The sequence below is a fragment of the Heterodontus francisci genome, chromosome 6, assembly GCF_036365525.1.
Source record: "Heterodontus francisci isolate sHetFra1 chromosome 6, sHetFra1.hap1, whole genome shotgun sequence".
NCBI classification, from domain to species: Eukaryota; Metazoa; Chordata; class Chondrichthyes; order Heterodontiformes; family Heterodontidae; genus Heterodontus; species Heterodontus francisci.
Window position 1 is genome coordinate 5652593 of NC_090376.1, and position 27036 is coordinate 5679628.

Below are 27036 nucleotides of genomic sequence, written 5' to 3' on the forward strand. Positions count from 1 at the left end.
GTCTATAGGAAGAAGGATACGCTTCAACTGCTGCTAGCTGCGCTGAGCAAAAAATTCAATATGCTTCACAAGAAGGTAATGTATATTTATTTGAAAAAGAGCAGGGAGTTCTCCAGGTATCCTCCTCCCTCATTCATCAAAAACAGATTAGCAGATCATTTCATCACCCAAAACAACAAATTAACTAACTGGGTCAGTCATCACATAGCCATTGTGGGATCTAGCTGTACATCAAATGCTATTGCATTTGTCTTCATAATAACAACCAATGCACTTCAAATTCATTCATTGTATATGAAGTATATTAAGATATTGCGGAGAGACGTGATCAGATTTTGAAGCATTTCGACCATGTTATCTCATCTGCTGTTTCTCCAAGAATGAGCAGGTATTCAGCCTAAGTGGGTTTTTTTTGTCTGTAATAGAGCTCTAAAAACAAAAATCCCTTCAATTTTCCGGTTGTATGTGTGTGTGAGTATGAGGGATTAAGGTAAAAAGGGAACATTAATATTTCAATCTGTGTGTTTATGCTTCACTTCTCTAATCTTTGAAACTCTGCTATTTCGAGAATCTGCAGCACACCATCTTACTCTATCTTCAATGAAAATTGTCAGAATTCCACATTTCCAACCTTGTGATTGGCTAAATGAACAATATCACAACAATTCTAAATCAGAAAGATTATTTTTGGATTGCTGTTTATCAGGTATCATGTGCTTGTGATACTTAAATTATCACACCCTGAAATTTTAATAAACATTTAAGTGATCAAAAAAAAATCCCCTCCCTACATTCCCTCTTCTTCCTTTCTTTTACTTAGTTTACCATGGCCACAATTACATAGGATGTTAGAGGGGTGATGACAGCAGATTTGAAGAGAGGGGAACAGCACCAGAGGAGAGGGAACCGTTAAGAATAACGTCTAAGGTGGTCCAGGAAAGGAAGTTGGTTAGCAGTGCATTGGGAACAGGATCAAAGAGCAGGAGGTCTTAATTGCAAAGGGATTGGAGTAAAAGAATAAAAAGGTCTTGATACAATTGTACAGGGCTTTTGTGAGACCACACCTGGAATATGGTGTGCAGTTTTGGTCTCCAAATTTAAGGAAGGATATACTTGCATTGGAAGCAGTACAGCGAAAATTCACTAGATTGATCTCTGGGATGAGAGGGTTGTCCTCTGCGAAGAGGCTGAGTAAATTGGCCTTTATTCTCTGTAGTTTAGAAGAATGAGAGGCGATCTCATTGAACCATACAAGATCCTGAAGGGGCTTGGCAGGGTAGACATTAAGAGATTGTTGCCGCTGCCTGGGGTAACTAAAACATGGGGGCACAGTATTAGGATAAGGTGACAATCATTTAGCACTGAAATAAGGAAAAATTACGACAGTCAAAGGGTTGTGAATCTTTGGAATCTTCTACCCCAAAGGGTACTGGATGCTCCATTGTTGAATATATTTCTCTTCTCTCTTTGGCCTCCTTGTCTCGAGAGACAATGGGTAAGCGCCTGGAGGTGGTCAGTGGTTTGTGAAGCAGCGTCTGGAGTGGCTATAAAGTCCAATTCTAGAGTGACAGACTCTTCCACAGGTGCTGCAGATAAAATTGGCTGCCGGGGCTGTTATACAGTTGGCTCTCCCCTTGCGTCTTCTGTCTTTTTTCCTGCCAACTGCGAAGTCTCTTCGACTCGCCACACTTTAGCCCCGCCTTTATGGCTGTCCGCCAGCTCTGGCGGTCACTGGCAACTGACTCCCACGACTTGCAATCAATGTCACAGGACTTCATGTCGCATTTGCACACGTCTTTAAAGCGGAGACATGGACGTCCGGTGGGTCTGATGCCAGTGACGAGCTCGCTGTACAATGTGTCCTTGGGGATCCTGTCATCTGCCATGCGGCTCACATGGCCAAGCCATCTCAAGCGCCGCTGGCTTAGTAGGGTGTATATGCCGGGGATGTTGGCCGCCTCGAGGACTTCTGTGTTGGAGATACAGTCCTGCCACCTGATACCAAGGATTCTCTGGAGGCAGCGAAGATGGAATGAATTGAGAAGAATATATTTAAGACTGGGATAGACAGATGTTTGGTCTCTCAGGGAATCAAGGGATATTGAGAGTGGGAGGGAAAGTAAGTTGAAGCCCAAGATCAACCATGATCATACTGAATGGTGGGGCATGCTCGATGGGCCGTGCAGTCTAGTCCTGCTCCTATTTCTTATGTTCTTAGATCAATCTCGTGGGCAAGACAAAGTCATAGAGGGCATGAGGGGAGATAAGGGAGTCACTAGAGAAAGATGTGAATTTAACGCTAGGGCAGGCGAGAACCCAAGAGGAAGTTGGCCCGGTGGACTAGTGGACGGGAGGGAAAAAGCAAAGGCACAACCCAGGTGCACACAGGACTCTGCTAGCCCTCCCATCCTCAGGTACACACAGGACTCTGCTAGCCCTCCTCTCCCCAGGTACACACAGGACTCTGCTAGCCCTCCCCTTCCCAATACACACAGGACTCTGCTAGCCCTCCCCTCCTCAGGTACACACAGGACTCTGCTAGCCCTCCCCTCCCCAATAGACACAGGACTCTGCTAGCCCTCCCCAATACACACAGGACTCTGCTAGCCCTCCCCTCCTCAGGTACACACAGGACTCTGCTAGCCCTCCCCTCCTCAGGTACACACAGGACTCTGCTAGCCCTCCCCTCCTCAGGTACACACAGGACTCTGCTAGCCCTCCCCAATACACACAGGACTCTGCTAGCCCTCCCCTCCCCAATACACACAGGACTCTGCTAGCCCTCCCCTCCTCAGGTACACACAGACTCTGCTAGCCTTCCCCTCCCCAGGTACACACAGGACTCTGCTAGCCCTCCCCTCCTCAGGTACACACAGGACTCTGCTAGCCCTCCCCAATACACACAGGACTCTGCTAGCCCTCCCCTCCTCAGGTACACACAGGACTCTGCTAGCCCTCCCCTCCCCAGGTACACACAGGACTCTGCTAGCCCTCCCCTCCCCAGGTACACACAGGACTCTGCAAGCCCACCTCACCACTCCCCCCAACATTACCTGTTGTGACTTCCAGACACGATCTACCATTAACGTCTCAGTCCGCCTTGCTGATATTTTTCTCCGGTGTAATTAAACCCCGCTCGGTTAAATTTAAGCTGAATTGTAAATGTTAACACTATTCCTTACTGGTCCTCTGGCTAATGATCGTAACTATGGCAACCACAACGCCAGCCGCCTGGCGAGGAGGGGAAGGAGGTGCATTGTGGGAGCAATGCACAAATAATTCCCTTCAACCCCCCCCCGGACCACATGACTACAACCCCCAGAATGCTCGGCGCGGTAGCCCAACCACTTCACACAGCGTCACACGCAAAGGATTCTGGGAATCGTGGTCCCCCCACTCCGCAATCGCCAACTGCTAGCACGCGGTCATGACGTCAGACACGGCGCCCCAACCCCCCCCCAGTCTATGACGTCACAGAATCGGTCCGTTTGCGATTGGTTGCTTTGCACAGACGCGCCGTTGGGACGCAGCGCTCGAGACTGTTGGTGAGAGGAGACAAGATGGCAGCCAAAGGCGGAAAAAACGGTTTTTTGTCCAAAGTAAGTGGGTGTCTCATTCTTTACCGCAGCAAGATCGCAGACTATTAGTGAAAGATTTTGATTGTTTTGTGAGATTTTCTGTGGTAAACGTCGAGTTTGAAGTTGGCCGCGCGCATGGCGACGGGGGAGGAGGGGACAGTTTCCGGCCTGTGAACAGCTGTGGCGTCTAGGTAACGCAAGACTGGTTAGAAAGCCTCTGCATTCCCTTTCAATACTCCGCGGGGAAGTGGGGGCTTTATAAACGGCTTCCCCCTGTTAGGGGTGTAGGCTGGCGTTTTTATCAGTGCAGCTGATGGCCGACGTGTCCTTAACCTCCCGTCAGTGACGTACCTGCAGGGCCGAGCCTGGCACCAGGTCACAGAATAGGATCATAGCATGTTCGCAACACAAAAGGAGGCCATTCGGCTTGTCGTGTCTGTGCCGGCTCTCTGCAAGAGCAGCTCGCCGAGTCCTGCTCCCCTACCTTTTCCCCGGAGCGTTGCGTTTTTTCCTCTTCAGATAATTATCCAGTTCTCTTTAGAAAGGTGTGATTTAGTCTGCCTCTGCCACATCACCTTCTCAGGTAGCGCATTTCAGATAGGATCATAGGAAATAACAGCAGGAGTAAGCCATTCGGCCCGTCGATCCTGCTCTACCATTCAAACAGATCATGGCTACCTCTGTGCCATTTTCCCCCACTATCCCCTTACCCTTGATGTTATTAGTACTTAGAAATCTATCGATTTCTGTCTTGAACATGCTCAATGATTGTGCTTCAGCAGGCCTCTGGGGTAAAGAATTCTACAGATTCGTCACGCTCTGAGTAAAGAAATGCCTCCTCATCTCAGACCGCTGCCTGCTCCGTATTCTGCGATTGTGCCCCCTTGTTCTAGATTTTCCAGCCAGAGAAAGCATCTATCCACAGCTACCCTGTCACGCTGTGTAAGAATTTAAGATTCTAAGCATTCGCTGCATAAAAGTTCTTCAGGTCGTTATTGATTCTTTGGCCAATAACCTTATAAAGGTGTTCTCTGGTTCTCGACTCTTCAGTTTCTCCCTGTCTACTCCGTCCAGACCTCATGATTTTGAAATACCTCTATCAAATCTCCCTTCAACCTTTTCTCCAAGGAGAACGACCGTAGCATCTCCAATCTCTCCACATAATTGTTTGTGATATACATAAATGATTTGGAGGAAAGTGTAGGTGGTCTGATTAGCAAATTTGCAGACGACACTAAGATTGGTGGAGTAGCAGATAGTGAAGGGGACTGTCAGAGAATACAGCAGAATATAGATAGACTGGAGAGTTGGGCAGAGAAATGGCAGATGGAGTTCAATCAGGGCAAATGCGAGGTGATGCATTTTGGAAGATCCAATTCAAGAATGAACTATACAGTAAATGGAAAAGTCCTGGGGAAAACTGATGTACAGAGAGATTTGGGTATTCAGGTCCATTGTTCCCTGAAGGTGGCAACGCAGGTCAATAGAGTGGTCAAGAAGACATACGGCATGCTTTCCTTCATCGGATGGGGTATTGAGTACAAGAGTTGGCAGGTCATGTTACAGTTGTGTCGGACTTTGGTTCGGCCACATTTGGAATACTGCGTGCAGTTCTGGTAGCCACATTACCAAAAGGATGTGGATGCTTTGGAGAGGGTGCAGAGGAGGTTCACCAGGATGTTGCCTGGTATGGAGGGCGCTAGCTATGAAGAGAGATTGAGTAGATTAGGATTATTTTCATTAGAAAGACGGAGGTTGAGGGGGGACCTGATTGAGGTGTACAAAATCATGAGAGGTATAGACAGGTTGGATAGCAAGAAGCTTTTTCCCAGAGTGGGGGATTCAATTACTAGGGGTCACGAGTTCAAAGTGAGAGGGGAAAAGTTTAGGGGGGATATGCGTGGAAAGTTCTTTACACAGAGGGTGGTGGGTGCCTGGAACGTTTTGCCAGCGGAGGTGGTAGACGCGGGCAGGATAGCGTCTTTTAAGATGTATCTAGACAGATACATGAATGGGCAGGAAGTAAAGAGATACAGGCCCTTAGAAAATAGGCGACATGTTTAGATAGAGGATGTGGATCGGCGCAGGCTTGGAGGGCCGAAGGGCCTGTTCCTGTGCTGTAATTTTCTTTGTTCTTTGTTTAAGACCCTCATCCCTGGAACTGTTGTCATGCAACTTTTCTGCACCCTCTCTAAAGCCTTCACATCCTTCCTAAAGCATGTCCAGAATTGGATGCAATACTCCAGTTGAGACTGAACCAGTGCTGCTTTTTTTGTGTTTTCTAGATGGCAAATCTTAATAGGCATAGAGACTGGGTAGTAGGTCTGATGTCAGCATCTTGGGCAATGGCACCTCTCTTCCTGGTCACGCAGTGGCAATGTCAGCTGTGACTCCATGCTTGCCTCTGAGTCAGAAGGCTGTTGGTTCAAGACCTACTCCAGAAACTTGTGCACATAATCCATGCTGGCACTGAACTGCCAGAACTGAGAGTGCGCTGCACTGTTGGAGGGGCCGTCTAATGGATGAGACGTTAAATCCAGACTCTTTCTGTCCACTGAAGTGAACATAAAAGATCCCACGGCCACTATTTGAAAAAGAACAGGGGAGTTCGCCCATGTTTGTCGTTGGAACAGATTATTTGTTATTGCATTGCTGTTTGTGGGAGGTTGTTGTCTTTCCTAAGTTACAACAGTGACTACACCTCAATTGACTATAAAGTACTTTGGCACATCCAGAAGATGTGTTCAAAAAAGGGTGTAAAGATAAGCCCAGCAACTACAGGCTAGTCAGTTGAACTTCAGTAGTGGGGAAGCTTCTACAAAGAATACTTCAGGACAAAATTAATAGTCACATGGACAAATGCGGGTTAATTAAAGAAAGCCAGCGTAGAGAGCTCGATCCCTCCACCACATTTTGACCCTGCAATGGCGTCTGTGCTGCTTAAGTACTCATCTGACCAAGTCTAGGAAGTAACAATTTCCTCCAGCTTCACATTTAAAAAAAATCAAAACCAACATCTTTGCACCTCTCCCTTGTCATCTACTCCATCCTCCTCCATAGTCGTGTTCCCTGACTGAGACAGAACACCTTTAGAGACCTTTACAGTTGTGTTATTTAGAAATACATTAGTGGAAATAATTAGATATTTCTGGTGATGGTAAATCTGTAATGACCCATTTAAAAATGATCATCCTCTATTCCTTGTGTTTGAACAAGGCTGTCATACTGGTGATGACGTATGATAGTAGAGAAACGCGCTGTGCTTGATAACGTCATTACTGTGGTGCTCATGCATCTAGGAGTTTGTATATTGCATATCAAACAATTATGTATTATGTGTGTGTAGTAGTACTCTGAATTGCAAAGGAGGCATTTGCTTTTGTGAAGCAATGTTATCCTGGCTGTGTGAATGTTGTGTATACCTACATTACAAAGCTGTGCTGATGTGTTGGATTTGCCATGGTTGTTGGATAGTGAGCAGTTTCACTGTGTTGTGACATATGTTCGATTCAGGGATCTTGTTTCAGCTCCAGCTGCTTTACTGGTGGCCACATAATGTTCAATTGCCAGATTACTAGTTCAGTGGGACTTGGAAGATAAGTGCAGTAATGCAATTCAACTCCATACTATTGAGTTTTACTCTAATTTGTACTTTTGTGGCTGTAATTTTGTCATAACTGTAGTTACATACTAAGGGAACCACAGGCTACAGACCTAGCAAGAATGGCAGTGGAACAGGCCTGAGGGGCTGGCTGAGTGGCCTATTATTGTTTGTGTCACGGTAGCATATTAGGGACATTGTTGGAAAGAGCAGAGGAGATACTGATAGCTCACCCAAGATGAGCATAAATAAAGTGAATCAAATTTAAATCAAGATGCAAAACTTCACATTATTTAATATGAAATATTGTGGTAGCTGTATACAGATGACTAAAACCATGAGTTTGAAAGTATATGGGTGCAGCCAAAGAAAATGGGTGATCAAAACTGTGCTGTTTACAGCTGACAACATATTGCAATATTTCATATTTTATCATTGTGAAGGTTTTGCATCTTCATTTAAATTTCTGATTCACTTAAAATAATCTAGTCCGCCCTACTTCCAAAGCATTCTGGCACAGTAGACAGTCATATTGTGTTTGTGTATTTCTAGTAGTATTGTTTGGAGTTAAACAACCAAGGTTGTGGTGTTAGTGCATTTGACATTTACAGAAAGAAACTTGGTCTGCCTTTTAAATGTCCTACGTGTGACTGTCACTGTAGAAACAAAAACAAATTTACAGCCATAATAATACACTGTACATGCTCCAAAGCCTGAGTAAATGAATGCTTATCTATCCTTTCATTTTTCTATGTAGTTGGTGATTTATTTAATCTGAGCTTATTTATAACTTGTTAGTTAGCCTTGTTGTCTTGAGATATCGCCAGTTTTCTCTGAATTTACGCTGATATTTTGAGCTTTATTTTTTTTTAAATAGAAACAATCCAAAAAATTCCTTTTTTACAAAAGTCAGCAATACATAAAATCTGGAGTAGGAAGAGTGTTTAGGGTAGCATATTTGGAACTGAGGAGGAACAAATGAAAAAGTTGAGAGGGGCACTGAGAAGCATTTGTAAAGACAAACGGTTGTGATGGAAAGAGGTAGGTGGGGGACTGAAATGGGGAACAACTTGCACTTGTATAGTATCTGCTTCATAAAAGGAAGCATGCTGAGCAGGAGTTAGTAAACTAGTTAGAGTTATTACTGAAGGCTTTGTTGAAATAGCTCTTGATTATTCAAACGCTCGAGCTACACTGAGCAAGAAAAAAGAGCAGGAGATCAAATATGTTCAAAAGCAAATTTCTGAATTCACCTAACAGTGGGAACATGGCAAATTTTGCATTAGCAAAGAGGTAGGTTTTATTTAAGGAATATCTTAAAGGAGAAAAGTGAGGTAGGGGGCAGAGGTGTAGAGAGGGAATTTCAGAGTTCAGGGGCCCAGACAGCTGAAGGCATAAAGAAGGATTTCAAGGCTATGAAAGGGTGCAGCTGAGATGATAGGCTTAGTTACATGGAGACTTTAGAGAAATTGGGCTTCCTCTCACTAAAACAGAGGGGGTCAAGAGGAGATCTGATAGTGGTCAAAAATATGAAAGGTTTTGATATAGTAAAAAGCAAAAGCTGTTCCCACTGAGTCAGTATGTGAAGGGTATAACCATTAAGAGAATTTCAGTTTATGTGAAATTAAGACATGAAATTTCCTATCGGAAACAGTGGATAAAGTGGAATTTATAATTTTTAGAAGGGAAATGGATAATTTTTTTAAGGAACATTTAAGATGGGTCGAATGGCTGCCTCTTGTGCGGCAATGACTCTGAGAAAGGGGCAAGTGAATGGGATTAAATGGAAAGATCTTTTAAAGATCCTGCACTGTGATGGGCTGAATGATTCTTGATTACCTTTTTTTCCTAGTGGAAGATCGATGACAAGCTGGTTAAGATTGACAAGTGGGATGGTGCAGCTGTGAAAAATGCCTTGGACGATGCCGCTAAAAAGGTAAGAGAATGGCCATGTGGCTTCCTTGTTGTTTGCATGTGGGGACCAGTTGTAGACTGTCTTCTAATCAGTACAGGCTGGCTTTAAACCAGTAAGATGTCCTGTTTTGATGATGGCTTACTGCCTTTGTTAATGTTTTTGCTATGCTTATTCCAGCTATTGATTATAGTACTGCCAACAGATGTCCAACTGTAACTATCCAAGTACATTAACAACTTATTAAACTTTCTCTTCAGTTCCATGCGTGCATGTGACCAAACTGCTGGGGAGACTTGAGTGAATTTGGAAGGGCTTCCTCAACAGACCTCTAATATCTTTCTGATGAAAGGTCGTTGATCTGAAATGCTAACTCTGTTTTACTCTGCAGGTGCTGCCTGACCTGCTTAATGCTTTCCATTATTATTTTATTTTATTTCTTTAATAGTCTTCATTTATTTATGTATCATCTCTGCCTACATGAGTCTAGAACATTTTGTTCATTTTTCCTTCTCATTAGGTTCTTCTGGAGAAGTACGGGTATGAGGAGAATTATGGACTGATTGATGGACGGCTCCTCATTTGCACAATCTCCTGTATTTTTGCAATAGTTGCCCTCGTCTGGGACTATATGCATCCTTTTCCTGAGTCGAAGAGTGTCCTTGCATGCTGTGTCCTTTCATATCCTTTTATGTAGAAGAATCTGTTACTTCATTGCAGTATTGAGGGAGTGCTATACTTTTGGCGGTGCTATCTTTAGAATGTGATGTTAAACCGAAAGCCTATCTGCCCCCTTGGGAAATGTAAGAGATCCCACAGCTACTATTTGAAGAATTTAATACAGAGAAGTGTGAGATGATACATTTTGGCAGAAAGGATAGGGAGAGGCAATATAGACTTAGTGGCACAATTCTAAAGAGTGTACAGGAATAAAGGGACCTGGGGTTCATGTGAGTAGATCTTTGAGGGTGGCAGGACCTATTAAGGGTGTAATTTGCAAAACATATGGGATCTTGGACTTCATAGTGATATTAAGGAGAGGAGTTATGCTAATCCTTTTATAAAGCTCTGGTTAGGGCACAACTGGAGTAGCATGTCCAGTTCTGGGCACCACACTTCTGGAAGGATATGAAGGCCCTTTAGAGTGCGCACAGGAGATTTACCGGAATAGTTCCGGGGCTGAAGGATTTTAGCTACAAGGTGAAGTTGGAGAAGCTGGGACTGTTTTCCTTGGTTAAAAGAGGTTGAGGGGAGATTTGATAGAGGTGTGCAAGATTACATCAGGTTTAAATAAGATAGACAAAGAAAAGCTGTTCTCATTAGCTGATGGTACAAGCACCAGGGGGTGCAGATTTAAGGTTTTGGGCAAGAGATTCAGTTGGGAATGAGAGGAAGAACCATTTATGCAGCAAGTGATAATGACCTGTAACATGCTGCCCACGAGGGTGGTGGAAACAGATGGTGAGTGATTTCAAAAGGAAATTGGATGGGCACTTGAGGGAAATAAACTTGCAGGGCTGCAGGGATAGAGTTGGGGGACCAATTGGATTGGTCTGCAGAAAGCTGGCATGGACTCAATGAACTCATTGACCTCCTGTGCTGTTATGACAATGATTCTAAGAGCAGGTAAGTTCTACCCTGGTGTCCTGGCCAATATTGAACTCTCAAACCAACATCACAAAAACAATTATTTAGTCATTATTGCTGTTTATTTTTTAGTGTTTTTTTGTTTGGGATGTGGGTGTCCCTGGCAGGGCCAGTATTTACATGTGAACTAGGAACAGGAGTAGGCCATTCAGCCCCTCGAGCCTGCTCCGCCATTCTATAAGGTCATGGCTGATCTGTTTGTGGACTCAACTCCACTTTCCTGTCTACCCCTTTGACTCCCTTGTTTGTCAAGAATCTGTCTACCTCTGCTTTAAAAACATTCAATGACCCTGCCTCCACTGCTCTCCAGGGAAGAGAGTTCGATAAACTCAAACCCTCAGAGAAAAAAATTTCTCCTAATTTCTGTCTTAAATGGGAGATCCCTTATTTTTTAAAATGTGCCCATAGTTTTAGTCTTTCCCACAAGGGGAAACATCTTTTCAGCATCCACCCTGTCAAGTCCCCTCAGGATCTTTAATGTTTCAATAAGATCACCTCTCATCCTTCTAAACTCCAGTGGATACAGGCCCAACCTTTCCTCATAAGATAACCCTCTCATCCCAGGAATCAATCGATTGAATCTTCTCTGAACTGCTTCTGATGCAATTATAGACTTCCTTAAGTAAGGAGACCAAAACTGTACACTATACTCTAGATGTGATATCACCAATTCCCTCTACACCTGTAGCAAAATATCTCTACTTTTATATTCCATTCCCCTTGCAATAAACAACATTGCATTTGCCTTTTTAATCACTTGCTGTACCTGCATGCTAACTTTTTGAGTTTCGTGTACTAGGACACCCAGATCCCTCTGCATCTTAAGAGTTCTGCAATCTTTCTCCATTTAAACAATATGTTGCTTTTCTATTTTTCTGGCCAAAGTGGACAAGCTCACACTTACCCACATTATACTCCATCAGCTAAATCTTAGCCCTCTCACCTAACCTATTTACATCCCTTTGCAGACTCCCTATGTTCTCTTCACAACTTACTCTCCTACCTATCTTTGTGTCATCATCAAATTTATTCTCCCCTCCTCCAAACTCTTCAAAAGTGCCATGGAAACTTTTACCCACCAGCACCCCCACCCCACCTCCCCAACTTCTTCAAAACAACCTGGGAGGGCAGGCGGAGCCTTCTGTTTAATGTTTTACCCCAAAGACAGTCCCACCCCCCCTCCCCCTCCATGGCAGAATGATGAACAGCTGCCTTCCAAAAGCAAAAACAAGGGAATAGCAAGTTTAAAACTAAAACCTGAAAAGAAAAAAGAAACAAAATGGGGGCAGAGATTATGATCTGAAATTGTTAAACTCATTCTGGAATCCGGAAGGCTGTAAAGTGCCTAATTGAAAGATGAGGCGCTATTCCTTGAGTTTATGTTGAGCTTTATTGGAACACTGCAGAAGGCCAAGGACAGAAAGGTCAGTGTGAGAGCAAGGTGGAGAATTAAAAAGACAGGCATCCGGAAACCCGGGGTCATGCTTGTGGGCTGAATGGAGGTGTTCTGCAAAGCAGTCACTCGGTCTGCATTTGGTCTCCCCAGTGTAAAGCAGATTGCATTGTGAGCAGCGAATTTAATTAGAAATGGGTTGAAGGGTTATGGAGATCGGGCAGGAAAGTGAAGTCGAGGCCAAGATGAGATCGTATTGAATGGTGGAGCAGGTTCGAGGGGCTAAATGGCCTACTCCTGCTCCTAGTTCTTGTGTTCTTATGTAATGAATTTCATAGAAAAATAGGAGCAGGAGTAAGCCATTCGGCCCTTCGAGCCTGCTCTGCCATTCAATGCGATCATGGCTGATCATCCAAACTACAAGAAAGCCCCAGTGAGTTAACATCCGTAGCACTTAAAGTAGCCAGAAGCGCTGCACAAAGAACAGCCAGGCGCTGCGCAGATGACTACTGGCAACACCGATGCAGTCATATTCAGCTGGCCTCCGACACCGGAAACATCAGAGGAATGTATGATGGCATTAAGAGAGCTTTTGGGACAACCATCAAGAAGATCGCCCCCCTCAAATCTAAATCAGGGGACACGATCACTGACCAACGCAAGCAAATGGACCGCGGGGTGGAGCACTACCTAGAACTGTACTCCAGGGAAAATGTTGTCACTGAAACTGCCCTCAATGCAGCCTACTCTCTGCCAGTCATGGATGAGCTGGATGTACAGCCAACAAAATCGGAACTCAGTGATGCCATTGATTCTCTAGCCAGCGGGAAAACCCCTGGGAAGGACGGCATTACTCGAAATCATCAAGATTGCCAAGCCTGCTATACTTTCAGCACTGTACGAACTGCTTTGCCTGTGCTGGGACGAGGGAGCAGTACCACAGGACATGCGCGATGCCAATATCATCACCCTCTATAAGAACAAGGGTGACCGCGGTGACTGCAACAACTACCGTGGAATCTCCCTGCTCAGCATAGTGGGGAAAGTCTTCGCTCAAGTCGCTTTAAACAGGCTCCAGAAGCTGGCTGAGCGTGTCTACCCTGAGGCACAGTGTGGCTTTCGAGCACAGAGATCCACCATTGACATGCTGTTCTCCCTTCACCAGCTACAGGAGAACAACAGATGTCCCTCTACGTTGCTTTCATTGATCTCAACAAAGCCTTTGACCTAGTCAGCAGACGTGGTCTCTTCAGACTACTAGAAAAGATCGGATATCCACCAAAGGTTATAAGAGACAGGATTTATAATCATCTTGAAAAGAATAAGTTCATTAGCGATAGTCAGCACGGTTTTGTGACGGGTAGGTCGTGCCTCACAAACCTTATTGAGTTTTTCGAGAAGGTGACCAAACAGGTGGATGAGGGTAAAGCAGTGGATGTGGTGTATATGGATTTCAGTAAGGCGTTTGATAAGGTTCCCCACGGTAGGCTATTGCAGAAAATATGGAAGTATGGGGTTGAAGGTGATTTAGAGCTTTGGATCAGAAATTGGCTAGCTGAAAGAAGACAGAGGGTGGTGGTTGATGGCAAATGTTCATCCTGGAGTTTAGTTACTAGTGGTGTACCACAAGGATCTGTTTTGGGGCCACTGCTGTTTGTCATTTTTATAAATGACCTGGAAGAGGGTGTAGAAGGGTGGGTTAGTAAATTTGCGGATGACAATAAGGTCGGTGGAGTTGTGGATAGTGCCGAAGGATGTTGTAGGGTACAGAGGGACATAGATAGGCTGCAGAGCTGGGCTGAGAGATGGCAAATGGAGTTTAATGCGGAAAAGTGCGAGGTGATTCACTTTGGAAGGAGTAACAGGAATGCAGAGTACTGGGCTAATGGGAAGATTCTTGGTAGTGTAGATGAACAGAGAGATCTTGGTGTCCAGGTACATAAATCTCTGAAGGTTGCTACCCAGGTTAATAGGGCTGTTAAGAAGGCATATGGTGTGTCAGCTTTTATTAGTAGGGGGATCGAGTTTCGGAGCCACGAGGTCATGCTGCAGCTGTACAAAACTCTGGTGAGACCGCACCTGGAGTATTGCGTGCAGTTCTGGTCACCGCATTATAGGAAGGATGTGGAAGCTTTGGAAAGGGTGCAGAGGAGATTTACTAGGATGTTGCCTGGTATGGAGGGAAGGTCTTACGAGGAAAGGCTGAGGGACTTGAGGTTGTTTTCGTTGGAGAGAAGGAGGAGGAGAGGTGACTTAATAGAGACATATAAGATAATCAGAGGGTTAGATAGGGTGGATAGTGAGAGTCTTTTTCCTCGGATGGTGATGGCAAACACGAGGGGACATAGCTTTAAGTTGAGGGGTGATAGATATAGGACAGATGTCAGAGGTCGTTTCTTTACTCAGAGAGTAGTAGGGGCGTGGAACACCCTGCCTGCAACAGTAGTAGACTCGCCAACTTTAAGGGCATTTAAGTGGTCATTGGATAGACATATGGATGAAAATGGAATAGTGTAGGTCAGATGGTTTCACAGGTCGGCGCAACATCGAGGGCCGAAGGGCCTGTACTGCGCTGTAATGTTCTTAAAAAAAAAAGTATCATCACCTCATTCCATGACAATATGAAAGGCACAATTCAGCATAGCGGCACCTCATCAGACCCCTTTCCTATCCTGAGTGACATGAAACAGGGCTGTGTTCTTGCACCTACACTATTTGGGATCATCTTCTCCCTGCTGCTCTCACGTGCGTTCAAGTCTTCAGAAGAAGGAATTTTCCTCCACACAAGATCAGGTGGCAGGTTGTTCAACCTTGCCTGTCTAAGAGTGAAGACCAACATACAGAAAGTCCTCATCAGAGAACTCCTCTTTGCTGACGATGCTGCTTTAACATCTCACACTGAAGAGTGTCTGCAGAGACTCATCGACAGGATTGCGGCTGCCAGCAACGAATTTGGCCTAACCAACAGCCTCAAGAAAACGAACATCATGGGACAGGACGTCAGAAATGCTCCATCCATCAATATCGGCGACCACGCTCGGGAAGTGGTTCAAGAGTTCACCTACCTCGGCTCAACTATCACCAGTAACCTGTCTCTCGTTGCAGAAATCAACAGCCGCATGGCAAAAGCTTCCACCACTATGTCCAGACTGGCCAAGAGAGTGTGGGAAAATGGCGCACTGACACTGAACACAAAAGTTCGGGTGTATCAAGCCTGTGTCCTCAGGACCTTGCACTACGGCAGCGAGGCCCGGACAACATAATTCAGCCAAGAGCGACGTCTCAATTCATTCCATCTTCGCTGCCTCCGGAGAATCCTTGGTATCAGGTGGCAGGACCGTATCTCCAACACAGAAGTCCTCAAGGCGGCCAACATCCCCAGCATATAAACCCTACTGATCCAGCAGCTGTTGAGATGGCTTGGCCATGTGACCCGCATGGAAGATGGCAGGATCCCCAAGGATATATTGTACAGCGAGTTCGTCACTGGTATCAGACCCACCGGCCATCCATGTCTCTGCTTTAAAGACGTCTGCAAATGCGACACGAAATCCTGTGACATTGATCATAAGTCGTGGGAGTCAGTTGCCAGCATTCGCCAGGGCTGGCGGGCAGCCATAAAGGCGGGGCTAAAGTGTGGCATGTCAAAGAGACTTAGCAGTTGGCAGGAAAAAAGACAGAAGTGCAAGGGGAGAGCCAACTGTGTAACAGCCCCGACAAACAATTTTATCTGCAGCACCTGTGGAAGAGTCTGTCACTCTAGAATTGGCCTTTATAGCCACCCTCATTCCCCCAGCTGTTGGTCTATCTGCTCCCTCATGTGTGGGTGGAGATGAAGACCCCCTCTTCTCCGCCTCCTCCCCCCCCCCCCCCCCCCCACCTTTTGCATCCCTCGTAGACTCTTACAGCACAGAAAAAGGCCATTTAGGCTATTGTACCTCCGCAAACTCTTGAAAGAGCTATCCAATTAGTTGTCATGTCCTTGCTCTTTCCCCATAACCCTGGAGAAACTTTTATTTTTAATGCACATCCATTTCCCTTTTGAAAATTACTATTGAATCTGCTTCCACTGCTCTTGCAAAAGAGCCATAAAATATAAAGAACACTAACATATGCTCACTGCAGAGCTGGTCACCTGAATTTCAGGTCAAATGGGGTGGGGGGTGGAGAGATTCTTACTGAAGATTGAGGCAAGTAATAAGGCAAAGCAGTTGGGGAAGAAGATGGGGCAAGGTGGCTGCAAGAACGAGATCCAATAGTGATGTGTAAGGAATGTTAAATCATTCGTTAACCCAGGAGACTGAAAAGTGACGGACACCTGCCCATTGGCACATGGTGTTATCTGAGGGGCCTGGCTTTGCACAGACTATATGGCAGGGTGTTTTTTGAGGGAGGGGGGAGGTGGGGCTGGTTTATGGATCTTTTGGAACCTAAAGTGTTCCCTCAGACCGCACAATTCCTTAACGAGGAGGGAGAAGCTGAAGTAAGGGAGATGTGTGTGTGCACTCTGCAGTTTTCTTTAACCTGTCCGCACCTATTTTGTTTTGATGGGGATTCTCACATTTTATACCTCTTATAAAGAGAGAAGCATATTTTTAATCGCTATACAGAAAGACCCAGCTGGATTGGATCCCGGTGACATTTGGCAACTGTCATCATCTCTGCGGAGGTACTGAAGTGATTTTGTTTCATTTAATCTCCCTCCAAAACTGTATAATGTTGGCTTAGTTTAGCCAGTAACTTAGTTGAGGACCACAATTCCAAGGTGTCTGAGGCGGCCCAGACTGTAATATGTGCACATCTGAAATAGACGCCTTTTACATGAAACCAAGACCAGCCCTGCCCCATCTTGGCCCACTAAAATTGAAAACCTTGCATTATTTGGGCAGGACTGGAAGGGATTGGCTTAATCTACCAGGCCCCTCATATTTGTCCCAGCTAGCATCTTTGAGGGGGAGGGGCGTAATGAGTAACAAAACGTTGGATCCTTTCATGCTAAGGAGAATATCACAGCTGTACTGCAGGAGGACACCTCGGAGGGGTCGTGCAGTGAGGCAATATGGGTGGAGCGCAGGAATAGGAAGGGTGGGTGTCACGATGTTGGGGGTTTTCTACAGGCCTCCCAACAGCCAGCGGGAGGTAGAGGAGCAGATATGTAGACAGATTTTGGAAAGATGTAAAGGTAACAGGGTTGTAGTGGTGGGTGATTTTAACTTCCCCGATATTGACTGGGACTCACTTAGTGCTAGGGGCTTGGATGGGGCAGAATTTGTAAGGAGCATCTAGGAGGGCTTCTTGAAACAATATGCAGATAGTCCAACTAGGGATGGGGCCGTACTGGACCTGGTATTGGGGAATGAGCCCGGCCAGGTGGTCGAAGTTTCAGTGGGGGAGCATTTCGGGAACAGTGACCATAATTCCATAAGTTTTAAGGTACTTGTGGATAAGGATAAAAGTAGTCCTCAGGTGAAGGTGCTAAATTGGGGGAAGGCTAATTATAACAATATTAGGCAGGAACTGAAGAATTTAGATTGGGGGCAGCTGTTTGAGGGTAAATCAACATCTGATATGTGGGAGTCTTTCAAACATCAGTTGATTAGAATCCAGGACCAGCATGTTCCTGTGAGGAAGAAGGATAAGGTTGACAAGTTTCGGGAAGCTTGGATAACACGGGATATTGTGAGCCTAGTCAAAAAGAAAAAGGAAGCATTCATAAGGGCTGGACGGCTAGGACCAGACGAATCCCTTTAATATAAAGACAGTAGGAAGGAACTTAAGCAAGGAGTCAGGAGGGCTAAAAGGGGTCATGAAAAGTCATTGGCAAACAGGATTAAGGAAAATCCCAAGGCTTTTTATACGTATATAAAGAGTAAGAGGGTAACCAGGGAAAGGGTTGGCTCACTCAAGGACAGAGGAGGGAATCTATGTGTGGAGCCAGAGGAAATGGGCGAGGTACCAAATGAGTACTTTGCATCAGTATTCACCAAAGGGAAGGACTTGGTGAATGATGAGCCTAGGGAAGGGAGTGCAGATAGTCTCAGTCATCTCATTATCAAAAAGGAGGAGGTGTTGGGTGTCTTGCAAAGCATTAAAGTAGATAAGTCCCCCAGGGCCTGATGGGATGTACCCCAGAATACTGAGGGAGGCAAGGGAAGAAATTGCTGGGGCCTTGACAGAAATCTTTGCATCTTCATTGGCTACAGGTGAGGTCCCAGAGGACTGGAGAATAGCCAATGTTGTTCCTTTGTTTAAGAATGGTGGCAAGGATAATCCAGGAAATTATAGGCCGGTGAGCCTTACGTCAGTGGTAGGGAAATTATTAGAGAGGATTCTTCGGGATAGGATTTACTCCCATTTGGAAACAAACGAACTTATTAGCGAGAGGCAGCATGGTTTTGTGAAGGGGAGGTCGTGTCTCACTAATTTGATTGAGTTTTTTGAGTAAGTGACAAAGATGATTGATGAAGGAAGGGCGGTGGATGTTATCTATATGGACTTTAGTAAAGCCTTTGACAAGGTCCCTCATGGCAGACTGGTACAAAAGGTGAAGTCACACGGGATCAGAGGTGAGCTGGCAAGATGGATACAGAACTGGCTCTGTCATAGAAGACATAGGGTAGCAGTGGAAGGGTGCTTTTCTGAATGGAGGGATGTGAATTAGTGGTGTTCCGCAGGGATAAGTGCTGGGAGCCTTGCTCTTTGAAGTATATATAAATGATTTGGAGGAAAATGTAGCTGGTCTGATTAAGTTTGCGGACGACAAAGGTTGGTGGAGTTGGGGATAGTGATGAGGATTATCAGAGGATACAGCAGGATATAGATCGGTTGGAGACTTGGGCGGAGAAATAGCAGATGGAGTTTAATCTGGACAAATGTGAGGTAATTAATTTTGGAAGGTCTAATGCAGGTGGGAAGTATACAGTAAATGGCAGAACCCTTAGGAGTATTGACAGGCAGAGAGATCTGGGCGTACAGGTCCATAGGTCACTGAAAGTGGCAACGCAGGTGGATAAGGTAGTCAAGAAGGCATACGGCATGCTTGCCTTCATCGGTCAGGGCATAGAGTATAAAAATTGGCAAGTCATGCTGCAGCTGTACAGAACTTTAGTTAGGCCACACTTAGAATATTGCGTGCAATTCTGGTCACCACACTACCAGAAGGACGTGGAGGCTTTGGAGAGGGTACAGAAGAGGTTTACCAGGATGTTGCCTGGTCTGGAGGGCATTAGCTATGAGGAGAGGTTGGATAAACTCGGATTGTTTTCACTGGAACGACTGAGGTGGAGGGGTGACCTGATGGAGGTTTACAAAGTTATGAGCGGCATGGACAGAGTGGATAGTCAGAAGCTTTTTCCCAGGGTGGAAGAGTCAGTTACTAGGGGGCATAGGTTTAAGGTGCGAGGGGCAAAGTTTAGAGGGGATGTGCGAGGCAAGTTCTTTACACAGAGGGTGGCGAGTGCCTGGAACTTGCTGCCGGGGGAGGTGGTGGAAGCAGGTACGATAGCGACGTTTAAGAGGCATCTTGACAAATACATGAATAGGATGGGAATAGAGGGATATGGTCCCCGGAAGTGCAGAAGGTTTTAGTTTCGGCAGGCATCAAGATCAGTGCAGGCTTGGAGGGCCGAATCGCCTGTTCCTGTGCTGTACTGTTCTTTGCTCATGGTCTTGGCCTGTGTCTGGGCTGCCACATTGGCCCACCGGCCTGTAGCTGGGCAGCCAGGTTGGCCTACTGGCCATCAATATTTTAGATGGCTTATTTGCACACAGAGAAGGGGGTCTGAGAGCTCATTTTGTCTGGTCAACCAGTGAAAGATTAATCCCATGCCTGTGCCCCAGCAACTCTTGCTGAAAGTTGTCTGTGAGGATAATTACGAAGTGCTGACTGACTGATTCTGTGCTTCAGGTTCGATGACCAGTACACCTTGAAGATGACTTTCATTGATGGCCGAACTAACCAGGAGCGGGAAAGGGAGCTCACCAAGTCCCTCGAGTACTTCTTTGACGAGTCTGGAACCCTGGTTATGGATCTGTTTGAGCCAGAAGTGTCCAAGCTGCACGATTCCTTGGGGAAGAAGAAAAAGATGAAATAAGAGTTTGCTGGTGCTTCTTTGATGCATTATGTTGTACTGCTGGGATCATGCTTGCAAAGAAAAGGGAAAAAAAAAAACACTTTTTTGTAATGATGTTGTGATTGCTCCCTATTCAGTGCTGGGTTCTCCCAGGAGGCCACCTTGTATTTTCCAAATTCATTCAACAGCAGCAACCTGCATTTATATAGCATCTTTAGCTTCACAGAAGGGTCAAAATAGGACACTGAGGTTGGCAACCAGTCTGGTTCAGCCTGAGACCATATCCAGGGAGAGGGGTGGAATCAGTGGCTAGGGAATGGAGTTTGGCAGGAGGACCAAAGACATTGGTTTCTGTCTATCCAATTTAGTTGGGAATTACTGCTTATCCAGGTCTGAATATTGAACAACCAGTCTGATAATTGAGAGACAGTGGAGGGTTTGAGAGTGATCCTGAAGTAGAGCTGGGTGTCGTCACATTCAGGTGGAATCTGACATGCTTTCAGATATCAGAGGGGCAGCATATAGATTGGGGGCACAGGGTGCAGGAAGGATGTATCTTGGGACGATGGATGTTGGACTACAGATCCTGTTGGTGAGGGAATATGGTGCAGCCTTCCTACTGCTTTAACACATGCTGTTTATTCCTCATGCATGTAGCTTTGTAAAGTACTGCTTGTTCTTTGTCTAACTCCATTACAAGTGTGAGGATGGGTTACAGCCAGGGAAGCTTCAAGAGGGGGGCAATTAACCAAGCTTGACATTTCGATCACTACCCAGTAACTGTAGGGCACAGTGGACATTAGCTGGGGTTAGGAGCAACCTTGTCAGTGAAGTCCTAGCTTACACATGCTAGGTACCATAGAATAGCCAGCCCTTTGGAGTTGTGCCCTTTGGAGGTGGAGGGAGAAATGGAGTTTGGAGAATATCTTGATGTTTCTGAGAAGCTGGATGTTCTCTGTCACAGAGGCAGATCTGGACCAGTATCTTGGGCTTGGGTTCCAGATGGAGCAAGTCAACTCTGCCTGTGGGCTGTGTGGGTCCTGATTGTAATAGGCTAGTGGCAGTTCTTGGCTCACACTGGCTCATGTACATGGTACTGATTTGGCAATGAATGAGCGAGACAAAAATATGGTGAGAGTGGGCTTCGCAGCATCAAAATCGAACAGTTTACCAACACTCGTGATAGATGAAGGATAAATATTGACCCCAGGACACAGGAGAGCAGTCCCCACTCTTCAAAATAGTGCTTTCAGTAGTGGCCATAGGATCTTTTATGTTCACCCGAGAGGGCAGGTGCGGCCTCAGTTTAACATGTAATCTGTCAGCCCAATGCTCCCTTATTACTGCACTCTGACAATGCAGCTATAACCCTCTGAGCTACTGCTGTACAGGTTCCTACCTGAAGATGGGGCCTAGTAAAACAGTAGCAGCTGTCGGTGCCTTCAGGGGAGAAAATTGACCCCAAAAAAGTGACCACCTGTCCACTCAACCAACTCTGCCCATAGATCCTTAATCAAGTTGGTTATTTTTTTGGGGGGGAGGGGATGGGGAGCAGAAACTTTAAACCTGTGTTTTTGTAACTTTTGGTTCCTCCTTAATCCCACAGAGTGCTTATTCTATTCTAGGTTCCTCCCAGAAAATCCTAGCCAAATGGGAAGGCAAGCAACATGTCTTTTTGGCCCACCCCACATACACACCAGTCTGCTAAACTTCGAACAATGCAGTGGATGAGTAGGTGGCTGCCTCCATGTTGGGGAAACACCGAGGGACTTTGTAGATTTGGACCTGTGTCCTACCCCAGGCAAGGGCTATCTGAGTCCCCAGTGCATGCTGCTTCCTGTGTAAAAGCTCTTCACAATGTGCACGTGCCTGTAATGGAGCAAATTGAACTTCAATTGCTGAAAGAGATAATAAGCCGAAGAAATATTTACAGAGCACTGATGTCCCTTCATGTATTCTTTGAATAAATGTGACAGAAGATGTACATTTATTTTGCATTTTACGTGACCCTGGGACATCCCAAAGCGCTTTACAGCCAATTAAGTACTTTTTGAAGTACTATCTTGTAGTGTAGGGAAATGTGGCAAGCAATTTGCACACAGCAAGGTCCCAGAAATAGCAATGTACTTGTGACCAGCTATTTTATGATGTTGGTTAAGGGATAAATATTGGCCCACGACACCAAGGAAAACCTGCCTACCATTCTTCTATAGTGCCATGGAATCTTTTACATCTACCTGAGAGAGCTAATGGGGCCTTGAATTAGCATCTCATCTGAAGGGCAGTATCTCTTAAGGTGCAGCAGTCCCTCAGTACTGTCAGCGTGCTGTTGGCCTAGGTTATGTGCTCAAGTCTCTGGAGTGGAACGTTCTGACTCAGGCGAGAGTGCTACCCACTGGGCCATGGCTGACAATTTAAAAGCATCAGTAACTTTCATTGAATAATCTGCAGTTTGATATCACAGCTCCTGAACAAATTCCTCCCTCTCTGTTTTATACTTCTAAATTTTCAATGTAAACATTCTGCAGATGTTGGGGCAAGGAGTGTTTTCACAATGCTTTTAAATTTCCAATTGACGTTCTGCTCTGAACTTGCTATAAAATTGAGAGTATATTTTCTGTGAAAACACATTTAATTTTACTGCTTAAAGCAATCAGATCAGATATTAAGTTACAAGTTACTGTTGCCTCCAGTGCTGATAACATAATGTTACAGACCTATTCTCCAAGTAAAAACACATGCCAGTTCTAAGAGGGTTTTCTGATCAACTACAGTAGTCATGCCAGGCAACAAACATCTCCAACACGAGAGTCCTAACCACCTCTCCTGACACTCCTATTGTCGAATCCCCCACCACCAACTCCCTGGGGGCCACCAATGAGCAGAAACTGAAGTACACCAGCCATGTAAATTAAAGGCCTGCTCGGATCTGGGAAAAAAACACTCAACCCAAGCCCGACAGAACCACATCCGACCCGGCCTGAGTCCTTTCATTTTTTTCCTGCGCCTGACCCGACCATCAGCCAACTTGCCTTCTGTTTTTCACTTTGTTGCTGATCTGCACAAGCTTAAAATAACTACAACACAACCACCTTTCTAGTCCAAAAATTAAATTAACATTGGAGCCACTTACCTGTGAGCCCGAACGCCGGACCCGGAAGTGCAACCCGACCAGCACCCAACACGTGTCGGGTTGGGTAGCCAGCCTTTAATGTAAATGCCATTGCATCTCGAGCAGGTCAGAGGCTGGGTATGGTGAGGCAAGTGGCTCGCCTGATGCTGCCACAATACACAAGTCAGGAAGTTATAGAATACCCTCCACTTGTCTGTGTGTTGCAACAACATTCAATGATCCAGGATAAAACAGTCTGTTCAGCAGCCCAGCCACCATTTTAAACATTCACTCCCTCCACCACTTGTGCGCTGTGGCTGCAATGTGTACTATCTAAAGAATGCACTGCAGCAGCTCACCAAGCATTCTTCAGCTGTCACGCACCTCTCAAACACACTACTACCACCACTTGGATGGGTAAGGGCACCAGGTGCATGGGAACACTATTATTCAACGTTCCATTCCAAGTCATGTACCGACCAGATTTGGACGTACTTTGTTGATTCTTCACCATTGCTGGGTCAAAACTCAAAAACATCCTACCCCATGGTATTGTGAATACCTTGCCCTGAGAAGATGGTGGTGGTGGGCCTTCTTGAACCACTTGTAGCTGTTTGATACAACATGAGAAGTTTTCTAGACCACTTCAGAGGGCAATTAGCCAACCATGGTGGCTGGAAGTACTCAGCAGGTCAGGCAGCATCTGTGGATAGAGAAGCAGAGTTAAGGTTTCAGGTTTGTGACCTTTCATCAGAACCGGCAAAGATTAGAAAAGTATTAAGTTTTAAGCAAGGGTGGGTTTGGTGGGGAAGGTGTGTGATAGGGCAGAGGGCAGGAGAGATTAAATCACAAAAGATGTCATGGGACAAAGGCAAAGAGAGTGTTTAGTGGTTGTAAAAGACAAAGCATTAGTCCAGAGAGAGTGTTAATGGCAGAATAATGAGCAGCTATGTCCAAAAGCACAAACATGAAAAACAGGCATGTGGTTAAAAAATTAAATAAAAGGCCAGTCATGCTCTGAAATTGTTAAACTCAATGTTGAGTTCACAAGGCTGTAGAGTGCCTAATCAGAAGATTAGGTGCTGCTCCTTGAGCTTGCATTGATATTTATTGGAATACTGCAGCTGAGCAAGGACAGAAATGTGGGCATAATGGGGAAATTGAAATGGCAAGCAACCGGAAGCTTGGGGTCATGCTTTTGAGACTGAGCGGAGGTGTTCCACTAAGCGGTCTTCCAATCTGCATTGGCTGCGTTTGTTGACAATGCAACCACTAGGTGACGCTGCACAGGCACATGCACAAATGGAGTGGCTATAAAGACCAATTCTAGAGTGACAGAGTCTTCCACAGGCGCTGCAGTTAAAATTGGTTGTCAGGGTTGTTGCACAGTTGGCTCTCCCCTTGCGCTTATGTCTTTTTTCCTGCCAACTGCTAAGTCTCTTCGACTCGCCAAACTAGCCCCGCCTTTATGGCTGCCCGCCAGCTCTGGCGATCACAACTTGTGATCGATGTCACAGGACTTCGTGTCGCGTTTGCAGACGTCTTTAAAGTGGAGACATGGACGGCCGGTGGGTCTGATATCAGTGACGAGCTCGCTGTACAATGTGTCCTTGAGGATCCTGCCATCTTCCTTGCGGCTCACATGGCCAAGCACTGAAATAAGAACAAGAAATGATGGAAATAGCAGGTCTGGCATCATCTGTGGAGAGAGAGAGAAGCAGAGTTAACGTTTCAGGTCAGTGTCCCCTCATCAGAACTGGCAGAGCCAGAAATGGAATAGGTTTTAAGCAAGTAAAGCAGGGGTGGGCAACAGACAACAAAAGAAGTGTTGATAGGACAAGGTCACAAAACTGACCAGAAGGTCATGAAACAAAGGCAAACGGTATGTTTATGGTGTGCTGAAAGACAAAGGTTAGTACAGAGAGGGTGTGAATTGACTGTAAGGCACAAAGCACTCTAAGATTCTTGAAAACGAGTTTTTCACTTTACAATCACTGCTTCACCTGGAAGTAGAGTTTGGAGCCTTGGATGGTGAAGAGAGAGGAGATAAAAGGGCAGGTATTGCACCACCTGCGATTGCATGGGAAGAGGATTAGGTGTTGGGGGTGAGGAGCAGTGGACCAGGGTGGCGCGGAGGGAACCCAGTGATGATGTTGCCAATGAGTGGGCGGGGCTGATGACGTTGAAACGTTATGTGAACGTGGCGCGACCACGACCCGACCTCTGAGTATCGACGTCGCTGATTGGGTAGATCGCCTAAACCAATGGGGGGCTCCGTTCTTGGTTACTAGGCTAAAGATGGCGGCGGTGTTGGAGCTGGACGGGCCCGGGCCGCACGGAGACCATCACCGGCACCAAGTGGAGGAGGAACCGGTAAGGACAGCGCTAATAGGCAGGTCCCTGAGCTTCTACCCCTCTTCCCCCGACCCTGGCTCAGACCTGGCGACCGGTTTAAAGCGATAGCCCTGGGCGCAGCTCGTCACTGCGGCCGCTCCCGGGTCCCGGCTAGTATTCGGGCAAAACCTGAACTCCAACACCCTTCTCCAGTTCACCATCACTCAGCCTTTTGCTATCAAAAGTATAACTTTTCCATCACTAAACGGAAACACCACTTTTACTGACGTTGAGTGCATTGATGAACAGTCTCACAACAGAAAGCCGTAGGACATCACTACCCACAGCTACTGTTTGTGTGTAGTCCTTTCTCTTTAGTTCAGTTACATGGGGAGATTGGAGAAGCGGGGTCTGTTCTCCTTACAGAAGAGATGACGAAGCGATGGAGGTGTTCAAAATCATTAGGGGTCTGGACACCGTAGATAGAGAGAGACTGTTCCGGTTGGGCAAGACGCTAGAACCAGAGGACACTGGTTTAAGGTAATTGGGAAAAGAACCAGAGGTGACATGAGGAAAACTTTTTTTACACAGTGAGTGGTTATGATCTGGAATGCACTGCCTGAGAGTGTGGTGGAGGCAGATTCAATCCTGGCTTTCAAAAGGGAATTATCTGAAGAAATAAAATTTGCAGGGCTATGGGGAAAACGAGAGTGGGACTAGCTGAGTTGCTCTTGCAGAGACAAGTATGAACATGATGGGCCGATTGGCCTCCTCCCATAACCATTCTACGGTTCTTGCCAGTTTTTAATCCAATATGCTTCCATTTCCTCTCATTTCATTCTGTTACTTCTGTGGTGCCTTGTCATAGGATTTCTGTACACCACATCCACTGCACATTACCCCCAACCACTGTGTCTTCAGCTCTTGAACGAACTCTTCTACTGGTTAAATGCCATCTTCCATTGTTTTCTGTTGTGTGCAGCTTTGAGTATAACTGTATTCTGTGTGGAGTTTTTAAGAAGAATTTAATTTTCAATGTCTTGTTTGGGAATGGTCATGTCAGAGGTGGAAAGAAAAAATAATTTGCAAATGCCAGAAAGCATTTAACATACCATTTAACCTTTGGGTTGTAAATCATTTCAGCAAAATTATGCACAGTTACTAGTTTAACAGAAAATCTACACTCAGACTCACCATCAAGCCAAGTTTAGTGGAGGTTCTGAGTACCTGGACTACTGTGTTCAGTTTACCTAAGGGAGGATATACTTGTTTTAGAGTGAGTGTGACGAAGGTTCACTAGATTGATTCCTGGTATGAAAGGGCTGACCTATGAGGAGAGATTGAGTAGAATAGGCCTGGAGTTTAAAAGAATGCAAATTGATTTCAT

General features: G+C 45.6%; 2 protein-coding genes across 2 annotated transcripts in view; both read left to right on the top strand.

Annotated features, from left to right (window-relative positions):
- Positions 1 to 3489: 3489 nt before the first annotated feature.
- Positions 3490 to 22187, top strand: spcs2 (signal peptidase complex subunit 2). Its single transcript, XM_068033019.1, has 5 exons — positions 3490 to 3599; positions 9032 to 9115; positions 9612 to 9771; positions 16665 to 16800; positions 20038 to 22187. The coding sequence occupies exons 1-5, from the start codon at positions 3561 to 3563 to the stop codon at positions 20222 to 20224; spliced, it is 606 nt and encodes a 201-aa protein (XP_067889120.1). The 5' UTR covers positions 3490 to 3560; the 3' UTR covers positions 20225 to 22187.
- A 3379-nt stretch (positions 22188 to 25566) lies between these two features.
- The window catches only part of rnf121 (ring finger protein 121), a 74260-nt gene continuing 72790 nt past the window's right edge, over positions 25567 to 27036 (top strand). The window contains exon 1 of the mRNA XM_068033020.1: positions 25567 to 25688. Within this exon, the coding sequence (XP_067889121.1) occupies positions 25614 to 25688 (75 nt within the window). The 5' untranslated portion in view covers positions 25567 to 25613. The remainder of the gene's footprint in view (positions 25689 to 27036) is intronic.

Coding starts and splice junctions, on each gene's coding strand:
- spcs2 (XM_068033019.1), top strand. CDS start 3,561: ATGGCAGCCAAAGGCGGAAAAAACGGTTTTTTGTCCAAA. Junction 3,600..9,031: donor AAAACGGTTTTTTGTCCAAA/GTAAGTGGGTGT, acceptor TTTTTTTCCTAG/TGGAAGATCGATGACAAGCT. Junction 9,116..9,611: donor TGGACGATGCCGCTAAAAAG/GTAAGAGAATGG, acceptor CCTTCTCATTAG/GTTCTTCTGGAGAAGTACGG.